General features: G+C 34.2%; 2 protein-coding genes and 1 long non-coding RNA gene across 3 annotated transcripts; 1 reads left to right on the forward strand and 2 right to left on the reverse strand.

Annotated features, from left to right (window-relative positions):
• Positions 1 to 6,273: 6,273 nt before the first annotated feature.
• Positions 6,274 to 13,182, reverse strand: LOC111209363. The gene is made up of 3 exons (XR_002661013.2): positions 11,622 to 13,182; positions 11,030 to 11,129; positions 6,274 to 10,950 (listed from the first exon to the last, which is right to left on the reverse strand). It is a non-coding gene; the product is annotated as an uncharacterized LOC111209363 (long non-coding RNA).
• Positions 13,183 to 14,242: 1,060 nt separating this feature from the next.
• LOC106444068 (peroxidase 58) lies at positions 14,243 to 18,216 on the forward strand. The gene is made up of 4 exons (XM_013885596.3): positions 14,243 to 14,530; positions 15,103 to 15,300; positions 15,487 to 15,652; positions 15,802 to 18,216. Exons 1-4 carry the CDS (start codon positions 14,318 to 14,320, stop codon positions 16,215 to 16,217), a joined length of 993 nt encoding a protein of 330 aa, XP_013741050.1. The 5' UTR covers positions 14,243 to 14,317; the 3' UTR covers positions 16,218 to 18,216.
• Positions 18,217 to 18,519: 303 nt separating this feature from the next.
• LOC106444067 lies at positions 18,520 to 19,301 on the reverse strand. The gene has a single exon (XM_013885594.3). It carries the CDS (start codon positions 19,202 to 19,204, stop codon positions 18,833 to 18,835), a length of 372 nt encoding a protein of 123 aa, XP_013741048.1. The 5' UTR covers positions 19,205 to 19,301; the 3' UTR covers positions 18,520 to 18,832.
• Positions 19,302 to 20,758: the final 1,457 nt, after the last annotated feature.

Consider the following 20,758-nt stretch of genomic DNA (forward strand, 5'->3'; position numbering starts at 1 on the left):
GTTGCTGTTAAAAATATGCTTATTTATATTTGATTAAAAAAAGCTTCCATTTGATTATTTACATTTTGTGTTTGCAGTTCTTATAAACTGCCTCTGAAAAAAAAACCACGTAGATGTCCAAGTCGATTTTATCAGGTCCTCCGAACCCCCTTAGAATGGTTGACCGACCATGTAAGTCTTCAGCTATTTTCTTACTCTTATATAAGTCGTCTGGTAGTTATCTGGTACTTTTCTGATTTGTATAAGTCGTCCGTGAGTCGTCTGTGAGTCGTCTATAAGTCGTCTGGTAGTTATCTTACGTAAGTCGTCTATAAGTTGTCTATGAGTCGTCTGTAAGTTGTCTATAAGTCGTCTGGTAGTTATCTTACGTAAGTCGTCTGTAAGTTGTCTCTAAGTCGTCTCTAAGTCGTCTGTAAGTCGTCTGGTAGTTATCTTACGTAAGTCATCTGTAAGTCGTCTCTAAGTCTTCTCTAAGTCGTCTCTAATTCTTCTCTAAGTCTTCTGTTAGTCGTCTCTAAGTCGTCTGTAAGTTTTTTTGACTTGTATTGTTTTATATGCAGCAAATGGATGCTTTTATTAATTTACTGAGGCAACGGTACCAAAACCATCCAGAACATTTCAGGAGCGACAGAATGTGCTTTCTTGATCATATATTTTCTCGGCAGTGGAGGGCCTCCTACCCTGATTTTAAGAGCGACACTCCTGATGCCAACGGTTTAGGAAGAAGACTCCCTGGTGGGGCGTGGAATTATCATGCAGGCGTGATACCTTCTTTTTGCCAATCTAAGAAGGTTTGGGGGGTGGATGTGGATGATATCTATGCACCTGTGAACTTCAAGAACCAGCATTGGATTGCTATATGGATATCGATCCCTAAGAGGCACATCGTCGTCTGGGACAGCATTGTCTCTCATATTAGCCCTGAAGAACTCGATGAGGTAATGGAGCCTTTTGTCACAATGGTCCCTTATCTGCTTGTTGAGTGCGCGCTCTCTGACGAACAAAAGGTTCAATACACATTGGAGCCATACACATATGCGAGACAAACCGTTGGAGTACCTCAGTGCCGAGCTGGTGATTGTGGCCCCTTCACTCTGAAGTACATCGAATGTCATGCTCTTGGGATAGAATTTCCCAGCGCGTTTGACAAAAAACACGGGAAGACCATCAGGGAGAAGATGGCGCTGGATATATTTCGAGAGCTTCCTATGTGCCATGAATGGGAAAACCAAGACAATGATGAGAACCTGGCAACGTATGATTAGATATTGGATGTGTTATTGTGTGCTGTTGCGATTGTATTTGAACTTGATGCTTTTGTGTACTGTTGTTTGGTAGATTAAGGGATGTTAACAGGGTCAGGATAGGATGATGTTTTTTGTAACCTATCCTCATACCAAACTAGAATTCCGTAGGAAATTAGTTTGGTAGTGCAGTAACCTTTCGGAATATGTAATGTATAACTTGTTTTTTTTAAATTGCACTGTTGGAATTAGTTTGGACGATTTAACCTAGAAGGTCTACAAAGAAAAGTTCATAAAAAATATAAATTCATAACGTAGAGTCTACAGAGAAGTTCATAAAACATAGAAAATCATTGTGGACGATAACAGAGAAGTTCATAAAACATAGAAAATCATTGTGGACGACTTACTTAAAGGTCTTCTGGACGACTAACCAGAAGAAAATTCTAGTTAAGACGTTGGACGACTAACCAGAAGGTCTACTGGATGACTTACTTAAAGGTCTTCTGGACGACTAACCAGAAGAAAATTTTAGTTAAGACGTTGGACGACTAACCAAAAGGTCTTCTGGACGACTTACTTAAAGGTCTTCCACGTCAGTTCTTACATTGTGGACGCTTATGGCCAGTTTCTTTGCAGACTGAGCACCTATAAACCCTGTGTTGCTTCCGGGGTTTGCGTCCTCTCATCCTGGATAGCTCCAACCAAGATTGCCATCTTGATTTCTTCTGTCACCCCGGACCACGCTTTACTTCCGGAGGAAAGCATGTGCGTGCCTCAACAAGTTGTCCAACACAAGGATATATATTCTCTGAGTATCCAGCAAACAAAGTATCCTTTGAGTAGACCGGCCACACAAGTGTGGAGATATGCACACCAGCTGCTGTTCCAGCTGCTATAGCATGAGAGCAAGGTATTTTCTCGACTTGATAGACACCACAATCACACTTTTGAAGTTCCAGATCAACATTACAGTCCCTATTGCCACCTTTCACAAAGAACTTCCATCCATCAATTTGTTGGACTCTCAGAGTATACGCGTTCTCCTCTCGGACAGCAAGCAAGTGTTCAACACCCCGACTATGTTGAGTTGTAAGACTCAAAGCATCTCCTCTCCTTTTCCAGTACCACCTTCCTAGCTTCTCCCTTATGAACTCCAGCAGGAACTGAATAGGAAATCCTCTTGCTCGCTTCAGTGCGGAGTTAATTGATTCAGCGATATTGCTCGTTTTTAAGTTGTACCTGTCTCCCTGACAATGAACCCTAGACCATAGGGTCACATCGGCTTCCTCCAGATAATCAGCAAGATCCGGATTTGCACTCCGTATCTCATCCATGTACCGATCAAAATCGTAAAGTGTATGAGCATAAGCAGCACCTTTCACCAAGTACAAGAGATGCTTCCCTTTATACTTTTTGACAATATTCTCTTGAAGGTGATAATAACATATTCCTCGGGTTGCCCAAGGAAACACCTTTTCACACGCATTTATAATGGAGGCGTGCCTGTCGGAGACTATCACCAGAGGATACTCATCAGATACACAGCTCGCCAATTTTGTGAAAAACCATTCCCAAGATTCATCATTCTCACCATCTACGATCCCAAAAGCCAATGGATATATCTGAAAATTACCGTCTTGTGCGGCTGCAACCAACATAGTACCCCCATACTTCCCACTTAGGTGAGTCCCATCTACCACAATGACCCTTCTCTGATACTTAAATCCTCTGATCGAAGCTCCAAAAGCAAGAAATAGATACTTAAATCTATTCAGAGAATCAAGTTCTATAGCTGTGATAGAACCCGGATTTGCTGCCTTGATTTGCTCCAAATATGAAGGCAGTCGCTCATACCCGTCTTCCGCTGATCCTCTCACCATTTCTTGCGCATATAACAATGCTCTGTATGAAGTGGTGTAATCAAGTGTCATGCCAAACATGTTCTTCATTGCATCTTTGATATGCTGCGGATTCAACCCATCAATGATTCCCACTCGATCTATGAAAAGTCGACCAATGTACTTCGGAGTACAACGTTTCCGCTGAGCGATTCTGTCTGGGATGGAACATGTATGAGTTGCCAAATACTTGGTTACCCAAAACGTTTTAGTCCCATGTTTCACACTTGCTCGGACCTTCCATTGACAACCACTAACACGACATGTTGCCACAAACAGAGTTTTCGTTGACTTGAATATTCTGAAGGAGAACCTACGCCTCACCGCTGTCAACAGTAACTCTGAAAGCAGTGCATCCTTACTAGCAAAACTCTGGTTGACATAGATTCTGTCTGCAGATGATCCTTCTCCTTCACAACCATATGCCCCTTTGTAATCATCAAAACAGATTTCATCATCTTCTTCCTCATCCTCATCTTTAACCTTTCCATACTCACTATAATCCTCAGCATCAACGACAACAGGGATGTCAGCATCCTCCTCCCCATCATGATCCTCAGCTTCATCCCCCTCCTCAGCTTCATCCCCCTCTTCATCTTCATCGCTCACATCAGCTTCATCCCCCTCCTCAGCTTCATCCCCCTCCTCAGCTTCATCCCCCTCCTCAGCTTCATCCCCCTCCTCAGCTTCATCCCTTTCCTCTGAAACCGTTCTCATCTTGCTAAAGCTTGATACACAAAGACGTACTTCATGCGTTTTAGTTATCTCGAGCAAGTTCCGAACTTGTCTATCACTTGTAACATGAATAGGAGGAAGGTCTGGAGCCATCTGTTGTAATGAGTAGGTTAGCTCCACAGACTCTGTGTTCATGTCCAGGTTATAATCTTCTTGAGCCATTGCAACAAGATCAGCATGTGTCGAACCTTCATTCAAAAATAACATTCTCGCTCCTTTGAAATGATCAACCACAAAATTCCAACATCCATCTTTCAACAACCATTCTCCATACACTGCATGTAACTGACGCATCATCTGAAAAAGTCAAAATAAAACACATTAGCAAACTTAGAACAAAGAAAACGAAAGTTTATTAAAGATCGAAGCGGACGACTTCAATCTAAGTAGTCCAGACGACTAAAATATATGTCGTCTGGTCAACGCAGAGGTTATTTTTGCAATTGACTTTGAAATCTGTTATTTCGGACGACTGAAAAATAAGTCATCTACTATTGTTTGGCTAAAAAAAAAACTCCAAAAAAGCTAGACGACTTACATTTCAGTCGTCATAGGTTAGTTTTGCATTTGACTGGATAATTTCAAAAGTTTGACTTCCCCAGACGACTTACATTTCAGTCGTCTGGCGAAAATTAAAATAACAATATTTTTTTAAAAGTAGACGACTTACAGTTAAGTCGTCATAGGTTAGTTTTGCAATTGAAAAAAAAACTTCAAGATTTAATTATATACAGACGACTTATAATTCAGTCGTCCACGAGACGACTGAAATGTAAGTCGTCCAGGATTTACGAGGTTTGACCAGAATCTCGGAAAAAAAATCCTGGACGACTTACAAGTAAGTCGTCTCGTGGACGACTGAATTATAAGTCGTCTTTGTATAATTAAATTTTGAAGTTTTTTTTTCAATTGCAAAACTAACCTATGACGACTTAACTGTAAGTCGTCTACTTTTTAAAAAATATTGTTATTTTAATTTTCGCCAGACGACTGAAATGTAAGTCGTCTGGGGAAGTCAAACTTCTGAAATTATCCAGTCAAATGCAAAACTAACCTATGACGACTGAAATGTAAGTCGTCTAGGTTCTTTGGAAATTTTTTTTGAAACCAAACAAAAACAGACGACTTAACTTTCAGTCGTCTCAGGTTACAGATTTCAAAGTCAATTGCAAAAATAACCTCTGCGTTGACCAGACGACTTCCAGGTAAGTTGTCTGGACGACTTCCAGGTAAGTTGTCTACAGCCAGACGACTTCCCAAGTAAGTCGTCTGACGAACAGATCTGGAAAAAAACTCGATGTCATACCTTAAATTGGTGAGATAAGTTCCTTAGCATACATAAGGCTTCTCCAAGCACACAGAATTACAAACGAAAGTAACCCACCCAAAATCGTTAGCTTCTATGACTCTATGAACCATAAAAAAATTAGAATCAAAATCTTAGGTTTTTTTAGCTCATTGTGGAGAGAAAGTGAGAGATATGTTGTGTTTAGTTCACAAGAATGGAAAAAGAAGAAGGGTAAATCGATTTTGGGAGCATTAAGAGCTTCAAATTGGTTGTTCATGGTGGTTGTGGTATTGATGACAATGGCAATCTTGTAATTACTTGAAGATGATGAGGGTGAGAGAGTAAAAATGTCATTTTCGAAAAAAAAAAGAAAAAAAAAATTGATGGCATTTTCGTAAATTATATGAACTTGTGGGGTGAATAGGGCAAAACCAATTTTCAAAAAAAAAAGAGGTTAGTTTTGTGTTTGACTTTAAGTTATGGGTCAATTCTGCAAAAACCCCCTTTTTAGAGACGTTTCTGAGCAAAAATAAAATAAAAAATGAAACAGTAGGAAATATATGATGGACATCTCTTTAAGAAGGGTACGAAGTAATTATCCGCGCTACGCAGCGGAATTTTACATTTTCTTTTTAATCAAATAATTTATTTTTTAATTTAATTTAATTTATATTTTGAAACTATAACATAATATTTCAAATAATAGCTAATTTAGTATAAATATTTTACAAATTAGTTTTCTTGTATTTTAAATAGATAACATTTCATTTATATTTACAGAATTTATAATATTTTTAATAAATAAATATTTTTTGTTTATTTTTCATTAGTTCAAAAATTTGTTTGTACTAGGGGTGGGCACTTCGGTTATTTTTTCGGTTCGGTTCGAGTTCGGTTCGGTTTAGTTAGTTCGGCTCTAGTATTTTCCCAACTGAAGTAAACCATAGTTTGTTTGGTTCGGTTTGGTTTATATTCGGTTCGGTTTGTTTTTTGGATTGGTTTAATTAGGTCCTTCTTAGTTTAATTTTTTAAGAAAATATATGTTTTAAAACATAAATTATGTAAACATAAACTATGTAAACTAAATTCAGTATAAAACTTAAACAAAAACCTTTAAAAAAGTCACAAAAAGTATATAAGAATTAAAACAAATGAAAGTTAACTAAAGTAAAAAAAACAAACATCATTAGAAATGTCTTTTATATCATTAAAATTAAAAAAAATCTGCAATGAATCATCTTCTATGTGATATCATCAAAAAGCATGCAACAAATCAATAACTAGTATATGTCAATACACAAACTATACGAGTATTTATTTATATCTTTACTACTCTAAACCCATGATTCCATTATTTAGAATTGACACCACAAAAAAGATCTAGATGCAGGAAAAATATGCATGAGACGTAGAGGAAAGAGACGCCATGGAGAAGAACTTTTGTTTTTAATAAAATTTGCTTTACGTTTTAGGTTTAGATTTAACATCCATGTTTACATATATAAGAATATAAGAATACAAATTTTCTATTTTTTAAAAAATCAAATATTTTGATGATTACATATTAGGTTAGAAGAATATATGTTAATGAATGAAAAATAGAAAATATGTGATTTAGTATTAGAATTTTAGTATATTGGTATTACTAATATATTTAATTTAAATAATTACAAAATACATCAGTTTCTCGGTTCGGTTCGGTTTAAAACCGAACCAAACCGAACCATTCAGATTAGAGAAATCTTCAACCGAATGATTTGAAATAGACTTTGGTTCGGGTTGAATCGGTTTCGATTCGGTTGGTTCGGTTTGACTCGGTTCGGTTCGGTTTTTTTGCCCACCCTTAGTTTGTACAATAGTTTTATCATTTATGTTTTTCTACTTTTAATTTTAAGATAAAATATATTAATTGAAATGCAAAACACATTAAAATAAATATCAAAACTCAGATACATAGAAGGTGTTTATTTTATTTATTTGGTTTTTAATTTTATAAACAACAATAAATCCATTAAATTATTACACTATTTATATTTTACTTTGTTGTATAAATTATTCCCATTACCATATTCTATTCATTCTCTCTTCACAAACTTTCTATAATATTATTTGGCTCTCTTTTGATATTTTTTTGTTTTGTTTTGTTTTGTTTTGTATTTTCTTTAGTTGAAGCTCTTGTATTGTATTTTTTAATAGTTGAATTTCTTTTTGTGTCTTTTGCTTGAAGTTTTATCAGCATATTGCTCGTATTTACGTCATTACGAAAAACATATTGTTCTTATGCAGATATGCCGATAAAACTTTCGTATCATCTTTGGTATCAAATGTATGATTCACGGTAAACCTTTTTGCAAAGAAAAAAGTATGATTCACAATCGTGTAAAAATTTCTCTTGCAATCATGTATATTATCAGGGGAGACTCATGAAGTACTATAAAATAGAATATAGTATTAGGAAAAGTAATAGCAAGCTACCTGAAATATTGGCCACCACATGGCTGACCGTGCAAAGTAAAGAAATACACACTCAACTACACGAAGTATATGGTATGCATGCTAACATCCCTGAACTTTGTGTTGTTATGTAGCCAACATCATTAGCTTAATTTAATTAGTAGGAAATCGTCACATGGACGTCGGAGATGGTAACACCGTGTGATTAGCCATTTGATTAGTTTAAAACCGACCCACATGACCCAAATTAAAATAAAACTCAGCCCATTTTTAAGAGAAGAGTGTTATTGGGCCACATTTAAAACCCGACATCAACCCAATTTTTTTAAAAAAAAATCCGACACAACCCAATCAAATATGATCTGAACCGGTTGCTTCATTCTTCTTCATCCTCAACATCGAAGAAAACCAGAGACCCAAAATCAAAACAAATCAAAGTGAAGAGACACCATTCCATAGAGCTAAACAGCTAAGATTCACTGAACCCGTTACAGAGATGTTTTGTTTTTGCTCGATTGTGAGATGAGATGTGAGTAATTGACCGGTTGTTTGATAGATAGATCTAAAATTAGGGTCATCAAGAAACAGTAGGAACAAAGGTTATGGTGGTCGCAAATTTTGTGCTTGTCGGTTGCCATAAAAAAATTTCACGGCTTGGACATAAAAGAATTTAGGCCGAAGGTTCTTTGGGTGCGAATTATAGAAGGTTATATCAAACAAATTATTTTTGGGATGTTTTACCAGTAATGAGATGGGTTGTTGATATACCATGGATTTTACTCATTTTTAGCCATGGTATATAAGTGTTTTTAGATACATTACAGTTGTTTTGAAGTCTTTTCAGTATGTTTTTAGGTTTTGGAGTGATTTGGAGGAACATGGTGATTTTGGTGCATTTTGAAAATAAAATGATAAAGAATCGTAGCTGGCCATCGACCAGCCTAGCGATCGATGATAGAGGATGATAATCGATCGACCCAGAGATTGTCTAGTCATGTCTGAGTAGTTGTCCTTGTTAGATTTTTTAGATATTCATGACGGATTAGCCCAAAATATAGAATTGCTAAGTATTAGGATATCCATCAATTAAACTATTCTTAATGCATGTGTTCTAGAGTATCTAACTAGAACCTTGCCTATAAATATTAGGGCGCAAGCGGAAGTTTGGTTCTCTTTCTGAATTACTTTAGATTGTGCTAGGATTGCTAGAAACAAGCGGAAGCTAATTTAGTTAAACCTAGTGAACACGTCAAGTCCGTGTGTAACGCTCCCTGGAAGGTTCATCGATCGACAACTTATTAGTTGTATCGATCGTTGGGCTGAAAGGTGTATCGATCGACACCCCATTGTTGGAATCGATGGACACTTTCTTAGGACCAACAAGCGACATCTGAGGTCCTAGATCCGGCAATAGATAGCTTAAAAATACGGAAGTTGATAGACTATTCTTATTGTTTGAGTTCTAGAATATCCAATATATTCTTAGTATTTATATCTCTATAATCCTGATTGTCTGAATAGAAACCCTAAGTCTAACGCTTTCCATATGTCTTAAAACCTCAATCAATCAACTGAACAATTACTTGTTCACAACCTTGCTATTCACATTTAAAACCTGTTTGCCTAGCTTAACCACATAACTAGTACGTAGATCTAGTGTGTGCCTTAGCTCCCTGTGAATTCGATCCCTAAGTACTGCAACTCGGCCTCTTATTTGAGAGAGTACAAATCACTTATAGGCTAATTTGAGTGATATCAGTTGTAACATGTTTTGTTGTTTCATAAGGAAGAAAGGAATAAGCATTGTTCTTACTGCGAGTGGCTTGATGAAGAAGAAGTTAATGGTTGGCCAAAGAGGGCTTTGCTTGAAGCACGAGATGAAACCCTTGAAAAGAAGAAACAGATAAGTGAACTAATTGTCACTGTCAATTTCTTTCATATGGAATTGAAGCATCAGAAGGTGGGAAAACGGGGTTGTAGTAATGGAGATGAAGAGAACAAACGACTAGGTTGGTTTTTATTTTAATTTGGGTCAGGTGGGTCAGTTTTAGAACTAACCAAACAGCTAATCATACGGTGTTACCATCTTTGACGTCCACGTGGCGATTTCTGACTAATTAAATTAAGCTAATGATGTTGGCTACATAACAACATAAAGTTCAGGGATGATAGTATGCATAACATTTACTTCGTGTAGTTAAGTGGGCATTTCTTTACTTTGCATGGTCAGCCATGTGGTGACCGATACTTTAGGTAGTTGCCTATCATTTTTCCTAAAAACTATGTTTCATCCATCTCGGACCAACTTTTCGATTCACATTATATATTATTTGGGTAGAAAAATTATCTCATTTTGTTGCTATTATAAGAGATTGAACTCTAAACCGAATAATGAAAAATGACTAATTACTTTCTTTAGAGAAGTAAAGTTTTCACAAAATTCATCTCACACATAACATGGTAAAGAGAAGCAAAACTCAAATATAATTTTACCCTCTGGAAAAGAGAACTCTTCGATGTTGTCATCATCATCTCGACACTCCTTATCATGAGTACAATCTCTTGTTTTTCCGGATCAAAAACTGATCTGAGAGGACCAATATTATACCTTCAAAAATAAGAAGTCCTTGATGATCAGCTTGGTGAGTGATAGCACTGGATATACAATTGCAGGCACCACAGCTAACCAAATTAAAATTTATGGTTTTGTAATAAGCTGCACATTTGGTTTTAGCTTTACAAGTATTGCAAGAAAACTTGAACCATTACGAGTATTACATCCACTAAACCATAAAAGAAGAGTCAAAGGAGGTTTTACCTCGAGCAAGACGTGATTTCAAAACCCTTAAGGTCATCAAGGAAGAAAAATCTACTAAACCATAAAAGAAGAGTCAAAGGAGGTTTTACCTCGAGCAAGACGTGATTTCAAAACCTGTAAGGTCATCAAGGAAGAAAAATTTGGAGAACACCAATTGAAAAAATAAACAATTTAAGGCATTTGAGATCAAGTGATTTGAAATTTGAGAGGGGAACAAAACCGACACTCACAGTATGAACGCAACAACAGTGGCTGGTATATTCCACAAGATAAATTTAAAAGAATCTACGGCAGATCACTGTAAACCAGCATAATCCGGAATCCAACCAATAAAACTTCTGTTATGAGAACATAAGTATAAAGTCTTAAGAACATAATGAAGGTAGTTGAAAAAAAACATAATGAAGTATCCTAAGGAATATACCTTGACATTCTTCTTATAACTTTTACCTTTTTATTACTATGAAGACTGCATCTTGGACCCTCCAACACAATTTTACTTTCGTCCATCTACAGAACCAAGAGAACAGTCATAAATCAGATCCAAGTTATATATAACAAGATGAATGAAGCTCAAAAAAATACAAACATTTAGTTTCATTTTCAGCTTATCATATTTTTTCCACTCATGATTGGGTTTCCACAGACATAAGACACTGAAGCTTCAAGGAATTTTTGTTCATTGGAACCTGAAAGAGATCACAAATCATGAATTTTTCGGTATAATAAAACCAAATGGAGAAAGAAGAAGCTACAATTTCATTACTTAGCATGACAAAACTGCTTCCTTCCCACATCAACTTTTCTTTAAGGTTATCAAATTCTTTATTAGACACTAGCTATACCTTCGTAATAGAATGACTCCAAGAAAGAAAGAATCCTCAAACTTAAAATACGTAACCCAAAAAAAAAAAAAGAGAATCTTTGTTTCTATGCGTTACTTGCATCGGGTTTGAAATCAACTTCTTCCCTACCAACCTATCCTGAAGTCAAATCAAGAATGTTTTAAAAACTAAGAAAACTCTCAAAAAGGAATCTGTAGGTTGATTAGAACATAAAAAAATAAAACAAAATTCACACACAGGAAAGTTCAAATTTTCTATAAATGTTCTCCATACTGAAGGGGACAAAAGAAAGCAGACCATTAGATGTTTTTCAACAATGGCTAAGTTCATCATTACCGTTCTCTTGTTAAAGTTGACTCTTTCCATCGTAGAAACTGAAACTCAACCCAGATACCACAAATCCATCCCTTCTCGGATCCGGTTCAGGTCTCGAGTTAACATCTTCAGTTGAGATGCTATACCGGTGAATTTAGTAAACTTCATCCCATGAATCGTTAAGTTTGCAGCGTCCTTTGACGACGACGATTGCTTTTAACCGCCGTCTGTGCCACCATCGTCAGCACGACCTGTACATGATCCCACGGCAAAGAAAACCCGATAGGTACAAATCCTTTTCAATCCATGTAACCTCGAGGGAGATATCCAAGCAGGAGGCATCACCGGGTCGACATCCAGCGAAATTTTGTCGGTAAGAGTATCCAGTGCTTCACTCCTGATTATGCTGGAGATTAAATTGATCGGTGCCGATAGTCATGAAGTTATCGAAGCGTCTATGCTCGGAAAGTTATTGTTTAATGGATTGGTTCTCTTTGGTTGCTTATGTGTTGATAACAATACATAATATTCTTTAGAAATTCCCTTTGAGAGACTTTCTGCTAATGATGCTCTTATAACACTATATATCTAACAATTTATATTTAAAAATCACATAATTGAAACTTTTTGCAAGAAAAATGCAGAAAACACAGAAGCTTGAATGCGTTTTATATTGTTGTAGTTTTAATAGTATGAAAAATTCAATTTAGTTATTGTAGTTAAAAAATTTAAAGATTAATGAAAGTAAATTGTGTCTTAAAAAAGGTATTCTGGACTACACTTTTCTACTTGGTAATGTATTATGTTTTTCTTTTCCTTTTGTAATTTCTATTTGCAAAGTATAATAGGTATTAATTACTTGCATACAATACAATGTTGTAAGCGGTGATTATGCGTTTTATAGAATATTATTGTTTAGGCGGTCGTCTAAACTGATTTTTTATATGTCTAGACCAATCTTTTTTAAAAAAAAATCAGTTTGAAAAAATCGTTTCGTTCATACAAGATTTACCGATTAGGCGGGCGTATAAGAGCCAACCGATTTTTAGAACACTGCATGCATATAATAACCACTCATCTCCGCTGCCATATCTCTAATCACATGTTTCCATTATTTTATTAAACCAGTGATGGCTTAAAAACATCACAGCTTATTAGGTTTCATTAGACCGATTCAATGTTTCTATTATTTAATTACATTTACGTACACCAATGATGATTCAATTAGACGGATTCAACAGCATACTCAATTCATACGCGGAAGAATAAATCATTTTTATGTGGCATGAGCCGCCGAGTGAAAGATTCAACCATTCCTACATGAGTCAGTAAACATTTAACATTCACATGATTCTTATATGCATTAATAATCGTTAACTTGATGTTTTTCCTTTGATACTGAATACTAATTAATTTTACTTCATCGATTTTAAAACATAAAATAAAGAAGAAAACTGTAACTAACAAGGTCAAAACACACAGTACACATGTACGTTCGTTGATTATATATACCTAATTATCGTCAAGTCAATTGTTATGTACCGTTACTCAGTTTTTTTGTCCATTTTTAGCCATCCTTAGTTATTTCCTTTCCTTTCATGACGTAAATTGATATGGCTCTTTTATTGACCTGCTCCCAAGGCCATCAGCCGGCACTCAACAATAATCTATGTAGAGTAAAAACTCCTATAAATTAATGCTCCATAAATTAATAATCTCTATAAATTAATAAATTTTACCGGTTCCAACTTGGACCGGTGTAAAATATGACATAAATCGATAAAATAATAAAATAATAATATTTTTATAACTTCCATGTAAATATATAGTCTCATTAAAATCATAAATTAATAATCTATCTATATATAATTTTATATAAGTAAAAAATAAACATTATATTATTCATTTTATATTCACAGTGAAAATATCTTTATTTTTCTTAACATTTTAATATATTTTGATAATAGTTAGTAAAATTATATCGAAAACCATTTAACAATCATATAAAACATAAAACTATACACCAAATAAGATAATAAAACAATATGAAAGTCATGAAATTTCTAAAATTTGAATAATGTACATACGATAAAATCAAATATTTCATATTTTATATATAAACATAATAAAAATAGAAAAAAAAAATTAAATAAGAAAACTTTTGTAAATTAATATCTCTTTAAATTAACAAAATTTCAAAGTCTCAATATTATTAATTTATAGAGGTTTTACTGTATATATCTTTATATTTTATTCTATGTTTTAAAAAATTATATTTTATTTGTGTTTTTCAAAAGCTTCAATTTTTTTAATCAAAATATTTCAAATAAGAGATTTTAACCTAGGCTTTTCAAACTTAAAAAAAAACTCACAAATAATGGTGTCACATTTTTAAAGATTCAACTTGATCTACTTTGTTCTCAATTTTTTTTTTGATATACTCAAATTCGTTGTATTTGTATACTTTACAACTGCACCAAATTGTAGTCAGAGATGCTAATCATCATATTTTATTATGTGTCACAAAATAAAATTAGAAAGTCTATACCGCACTGAAATGTTTTGTAACTTTCCTAGAATATGTATAAAATTTCTTCCATCGTTAGGTATAAGCTCTTTATAAAAGGCGTCACTCTTTTTAACATCAATCCACAATATCCTCTAAGCTTATTCTTTCTATCGCTCTGTTTGACTAATTAACATAGAGCGACAGAAGAATGGGTCTAAGCAATATTAATATCCCCTTACTTTTGCTCTCGCTTTTGATGTTTGGTGTTTTGGGTAATGCTCAACTTAGCTCCGATTTTTACTCCGAGAGCTGCCCTAATGTCACAATCATCGCTCGGCGTCTGATCCAACGAGCTAGCCGTACCGACGTTAGACTCACTGCTAAAGTCATGCGTCTTCACTTTCACGACTGTTTTGTGAACGTAAGATCTATTTCTATTCATTAATTAGCATATATTCACTGCTAAAGTCATGCGTCTTTCACGACTGTCACTGCTATGTGATTTGTTTTTGTTTAATATAATAAAAAACCTAGCAATCGATATAATGTGCATGATATTGTTAATCATGTTGAATCTAAACCATATGTGCAGCTTTATGATCGTTGTAAAGGGTTCGGTGGACTTCAAACAGAAGTAGAGTTGAAATTTAGAATTTGCATCACCAATCTTCATAAAATTCGAATGACATATTATTACGACTAAGAGTTATTTTGAGCTGGTTTCCAAAGATCAAATCTAAAATTTGATGTTTGATCATAAGTTTGACGATATTATCCGTATACTGACCTTAGTTTCATTAATTATGAGTATCGGTCTTCCTAAACCCAAAATTAAAATATGTCTTTTTGGTTTCTTTTACTTTAATCATTAAGCAAGAAAAGTGTAGACTAGACATTAGTTTGTCAAAAAACATAATTATGATTATTTTGATAATGTAATTATATCATTTGAAAAATAAAATATGCATAAAACATTGACCTCGTGAAACACAGGGCTGCGATGGTTCGGTACTATTGGACGCTGCTCCTGTGGATGGAGTAGAGGGTGAAAAGGAAGCTTTCCAAAACGCTGGTTCTCTTGACGGTTTCGAAGTGATCGATGATATCAAAACCGCACTGGAGAATGTATGCCCTGGAGTCGTCTCTTGTGCCGATATCCTCGCTATTGCAGCTGAAATCTCTGTCTCACTGGTAATAAAATAACTCTTTGAAAATTTTATGTTGTAGCTAAATTCTATGAAACATGAGCAAGATATATAACTTAGTGGTTGAACTAGTGTTAAAATACTATGAAGACACTATAGTACAATAATGAAAACACTATATTGTATATTACATATATATTTTTTTAAGAAAATTATATTTGTATCCTTTAAGGCGGGAGGGCCGTCATGGGACGTATTGTTAGGAAGAAGAGATGGTCGCACGGCTAACCGTGGGGACGCCGTGGCTGCACTTCCACTAGGACCTGACTCGATGGAGATACTTACTTCGAAATTCTCCGTACATAATCTTGACACTACCGATCTTGTCGCTTTATCTGGTAATCTTTACATTCCCGTCTTGAATCTTCGTTGAGACCAAAAATATTGGTCATCTTGCAGATGTATGATTAAACTTTTGACCAGGGATCTCAATAGTATTTTGTTTCAATATTATCATTACGAATTATGAATCATAATAAATGTGCAGGTGCTCACACCTTCGGGAGGGTTCAGTGTGGAGTAATAGCAAATCGTCTACACAATTTTACTGGTAACAATGGACAGTCCGATCCTAGCATTGAACCAAAATTCTTAAGAACACTGCGACGAAAATGTCCGCAAGGCAGAAGTCTCACCGCGAGGGTCAATCTTGATCCTACAAGCCCGGACTCATTTGATAACGACTATTTCAAGAACCTTCAAAACAACCGTGGGGTCATTGAATCAGATCAAATCTTGTTCTCTTCGAAAGGAGCACCTACTATGTCTTTGGTGAATCGTTTTGCAAAGAGCCAACGTAAATTCTATAAAGCTTTTGCGAAATCAATGATCAAGATGGGCAATGTAAGGGTTCTCACAGGAAACGATGGAGAGATCCGTAGAGACTGTAGACGGGTCAACTAATACGGTTTTGCTTAATGCATCGTCAAGTGATCAAATTTACGTGTTGATTATACTTAATAAGTTGTATTTCTGCTTTTCCACAATTGTTTATCTCCATTTGATTTTGTTTTACTATATTAAGGTTAAGCATGTCCATTATTAATTTTTTCTCGCTTCTCAGATTGTAATCATACACACATATATAAATGAGAAGAGCGTCAACAAAGTAATTAAACTTCTGTAAGGAAAAGAAATAAAAAAAGTGGCGAACGACGTCGTTGCAGTCGAGATAGTCGTCTCATGTAGTACGTATATAAAGCTGTGCTTTGCTGCAGTACAACACACCAGAACACCGATGTTTAGTCGTACATACAGAAACTTGGGTTAAATAATTAAGAATACATTAATAATGTTTTTCATTACATTAGTCACATGGAAAATATTTTTAAAATTTAGCTAACTATAATTTAAAAACTTACAAATCAGCAACCTCAAAAATACGATATAGCACGGCTCGTTAATCGTACACAGTAGTACAACACATGAATTGTACTGCTTTCAGACAATGTCTTATAAACTACATGTAGTTCCATGGTGATTAAACATAGCAAGAAAGGGTTTTTTTCCTGGATTTGTACGAACATCATTGAGTGCAGCGTTGATGTGATTTACTTCTCTTTTTCATTGTTGAATGGATTAAAGCAATTTACATCAACGTTGGCTCAATTATGTTTTTCTGATTTTCAGGATCATAGAGAAAAAACATTCACAAACAAATTTTATCATTGATGTCATTCCAACTCCAGATTCAAATCTCTAGCTCTTTTTCGAGTCTTACAACAAACTTTCACCATTCAAAATAACTTAGAGAAGCACCGAAAAGGATTCAATATGCGAGGTTGGTCTCTTTAATGGAATTGTGAACAGTTTCGTTTATTGAATAATAGCGACAGTTCTAAAATGTATTTTATTTTAATGAAAATCATGGCTTTTAAATATATACTACTGGTAATGGAGACGAGAGGTAAGACCGTAAGAGTGACATTAAAATTATTATATTTTCAAAATATTATCACCGTTTTTAAACAGAAAGTGAACAACTTTGTTAATAAGATTAACGTCGCACTAATGTTCAAAAAAAGAGAAGATTAATATCGCATATTCGAATCTCTATTGGGTGCATTTTCAAGTTATTTTGTATGTTGAAGGTGTATTGTTAGAATCGAAAATATAATAATTTTAAATGTTCTAAACGGCGTATAGGAATAAGACATCCATGACTCGTGGCGGTAAAGTAACGTTATTCAACCTTTAACACATGATATCTGATGTGTCTTTCAAAAAAAAGGAAAAAACATATAAATCCAAAAATTATTATTAGTTCGAGTATAACTTTGTTGATTTTTTAATCGCTAAGAATCACATAACAACTTTTATAACTTCATCAATATATATATAGGTACTAGGAAGTAGTAAGTTCCAAATATACTTGTTTTACTTTCTAAAGTTTTTACATTTATACTTGTTTGTTCTGTAAAAAAAACTTGCAACTTATATTAAAGTTGCATTTCAGAACTACTAAATTATTATTACAATCTCACACATAACGTGGATCAATCATCTAGCTAGTTTCTATCAGCTAAGAACGACGCTCGATTTGAAAATCTGGCAGAATTATAGTGGACAAATGTCGCTTTCAATCCTGAGTATTCATGAATTCATACTCTAGAATGTACCCCTAACTTTATAAAGTAGTGGTGAGAATTGTTAGTACAAATATACATGTCGGTATCTTTTTTATCAAAACAAACTTGAAAATAAAAGATATCACTTTGGCATTATTATAGTGATCGATTTTTTTATCAAAATTTCAAAATTACTCTTTTTCTATAACCAAAACAAAGCAACGTTCATAAAGCAATCGCAAAAGTTTTTCTAATTTCTTAACAAATAAAAAAAGGTGAAGAAATCCCGGAAAATATTTACGTAGACAATAACAAACTCCCACTTGTCAAAAGATGACCAGAAGAACCGCTAGTTGTCTCAGAGCACCATTAACCCAAATGTTTATAGGAGATGTTTAACAAAAAAATAATATAATAGTAAGTAGGTTCCAAAGTGGGATCTACAAAATTTTAAACATCAGTTATTCTGTAGCCTATTTAAACACCGTTGTTTACACTATTCACGAATCCTACTGACACATGGCAGTCCGCGATTAATCCATTTTTTAATTTTTTTTTTTTAATCAGGAAAAAGAAAAAAATTTAAACACCCCATTATGGGTCGTTGGGTTAATGGTGCTCTGAGTCAGTGTAGATACATGAGGCACCGTAATATTCATTTTAGGAGTTTAGCTCATGCATCCATTCATCCACAAAACTTTTCTATTGCAACAGTATTTTTAATCTACATCTCATTTTATAAAGGGAATTTTTTGAATACATGTAGAATATACACACGTTGAGACACTTAATTTTATCTACATGAAGACACTCTGATAAGACTTGAAAGATCTTCGGCAAAAGTTTCACTCGTACACATACTTTAACATCTCACATGAGACTAGATTTTACATGGATGTTCCATATCTCAAGCGGGTCATATGTTTTAAGGAAAATTTTAGGTTGATCGATCTACCTAGCCCCAAAGGGGAACCACATCTCATGGATGTCTGACTGGTACGAGACCATGAACAAGATGATCACGAGAACTGTTGCTACTCCCCAAGGAGAAGAACCAGCACGGTGGATGGAGTCTTGTTCAGGCCAGGGGACGTAGAAGGAAAGGCCGCCTGAGAAGATGTGGAGGAGGAGGAGGAGGAAGAGAGGGGAGAGCATGAAGACGAGCTTGAGCTGGTTCATGGTGTCTTCGAGGACGGACTCGTAGTTCAAGTACCATGTGAGAGACAATACAAAGAAGACAACCATGAAGAAAAAACAGACATGTGGGTCTGGGAGAGAAAGGTAGTCTAGGTACGATGAACCGTAGTATGGTGATCTCTCCATGTATTTCTTCTTCTTCTTGATCTTCTCTGGTTTTGGTAAAGGTCTAAAGTTCTTAGAATGTGTAAGTGAAGTCTAGATGTCTCTATAATGAGTGTGTGTGTAGCAGTGTATTTATACCAAGAATTATATTATAGAGTAGAAAAATATTAATTTTCGTTGATTTATTAGATTGAAATATTGTAGGGCTTTTGGGGGGGTTTGAAGTGGTCGGTTCAGACCACGTGGATATTGTCATATGGTTCTATATTAAAACATCAAATTATTTCCTTTTAAATTTAAAGCCAAATAAAGTAAACTAAAGAGGTGTCTTCACTATTTTTTATATGTACTAGAAATTTTCTCCGCACTACACGCGGATTATATATTTTAATTTTTAAGAGTTTATATTTTGTATAATGCAATTTGTTTGTTTGAGTATGTATCTAATTTTTAAAGCGTGGTTTATATTTTTAGTTTTAAATTTTTTACATTTTATACTATTATGTCAATTGTTCTGTTTGAGTATGTATCTAATTTTTTTAACAATTTTGTAACAGTATTTTGGTTTAAAGTGTTGCTCGTTTTTTAGTTTTAGAAGGAATTTTGGTTTTTGTTTTTCAAAAACCATTGTATTATCGAAATTTCATTGTATAACCAAAAAAAACTTCAATTTACCAAATATACATAACAACGTAATGGTTAGAGTATAGCCTATACATTATATAATTATTGCTAAATCACCCTATATGCAGTGTTAATTTTTGTTATTTTTTTCTTTTATTTTCTTTGTAGTTAGCATGTCTTCCCCATCTAATGTAACTACTTTAGTTTTGTATTAACACAATTATTTACTTTTGCATTTCACATATTAAAAAGATAGATTTTTTTACACATAATATGCTCTGTAAATTTTAAATAGATATATATATATATATACAATTTTATACCACACTCTATATATTAGTTTTTTAAATCTATAATATACTACATATTTGTATAGTATAGTTTAGTTTCAATTTCAAATTAGACATAATTTTGTTGTTTGATCAAAAAAAACATAATTTTGTTGAATTCTATTTTACTTTGAACATATAGAATACAAATGTACTCTCTCTCTCTCTCTCTCTCTCTCTCTCTCTCTCTCTCTCTCTCTCTCTCTCTCTCTCTCTCTCTCTCTCTCTCTCTCTCTCTCTCTCTCTCTCTCTCTCTCTCTCTCTCTCTCTCTCTCTCTCTCTCTCTCTCTCTGTTATATATTATATTCACATAAACTGTTCTATGTGTATATAAAAATAGAATACTATTATAATAATATATAGCATATAGTTATTTATTTAATTTCTTTTTGTATTACACAAATTATCCCTTGTATTATCCCATTAAGGTTTCTGAAAAAAATGATTTAAGGGAATCAAAAACCTTTGTAATAATCAATTAAGATTTTAACCAAAAAATCCTAAGCATATAGTTATTTATTTAATTTCTTTTTGTATTACACAAATTAACCCTTGTATTATCCCATTAAGATTTCTGAAAAAAATGATTTAAGGGAATCAAAAACCTTCGTAACAATCAATG

The sequence above is a fragment of the Brassica napus genome, chromosome C9 (genome assembly GCF_020379485.1).
Source record: "Brassica napus cultivar Da-Ae chromosome C9, Da-Ae, whole genome shotgun sequence".
Classification (NCBI taxonomy): domain Eukaryota; kingdom Viridiplantae; phylum Streptophyta; class Magnoliopsida; order Brassicales; family Brassicaceae; genus Brassica; species Brassica napus.

Excerpts from the sequence above, each read along its gene's own strand:
- LOC106444068 (XM_013885596.3), top strand. The coding sequence starts at position 14,318 with ATGGGTCTAAGCAATATTAATATCCCCTTACTTTTGCTCTCGCTTTTG. Across the intron at positions 15,301-15,486 it reads CTGAAATCTCTGTCTCACTG|GCGGGAGGGCCGTCATGGGA; the intron begins GTAATAAAATAA and ends GTATCCTTTAAG. Across the intron at positions 15,653-15,801 it reads CGATCTTGTCGCTTTATCTG|GTGCTCACACCTTCGGGAGG; the intron begins GTAATCTTTACA and ends ATAAATGTGCAG.
- LOC106444067 (XM_013885594.3), bottom strand. The coding sequence starts at position 19,204 with ATGGAGAGATCACCATACTACGGTTCATCGTACCTAGACTACCTTTCT.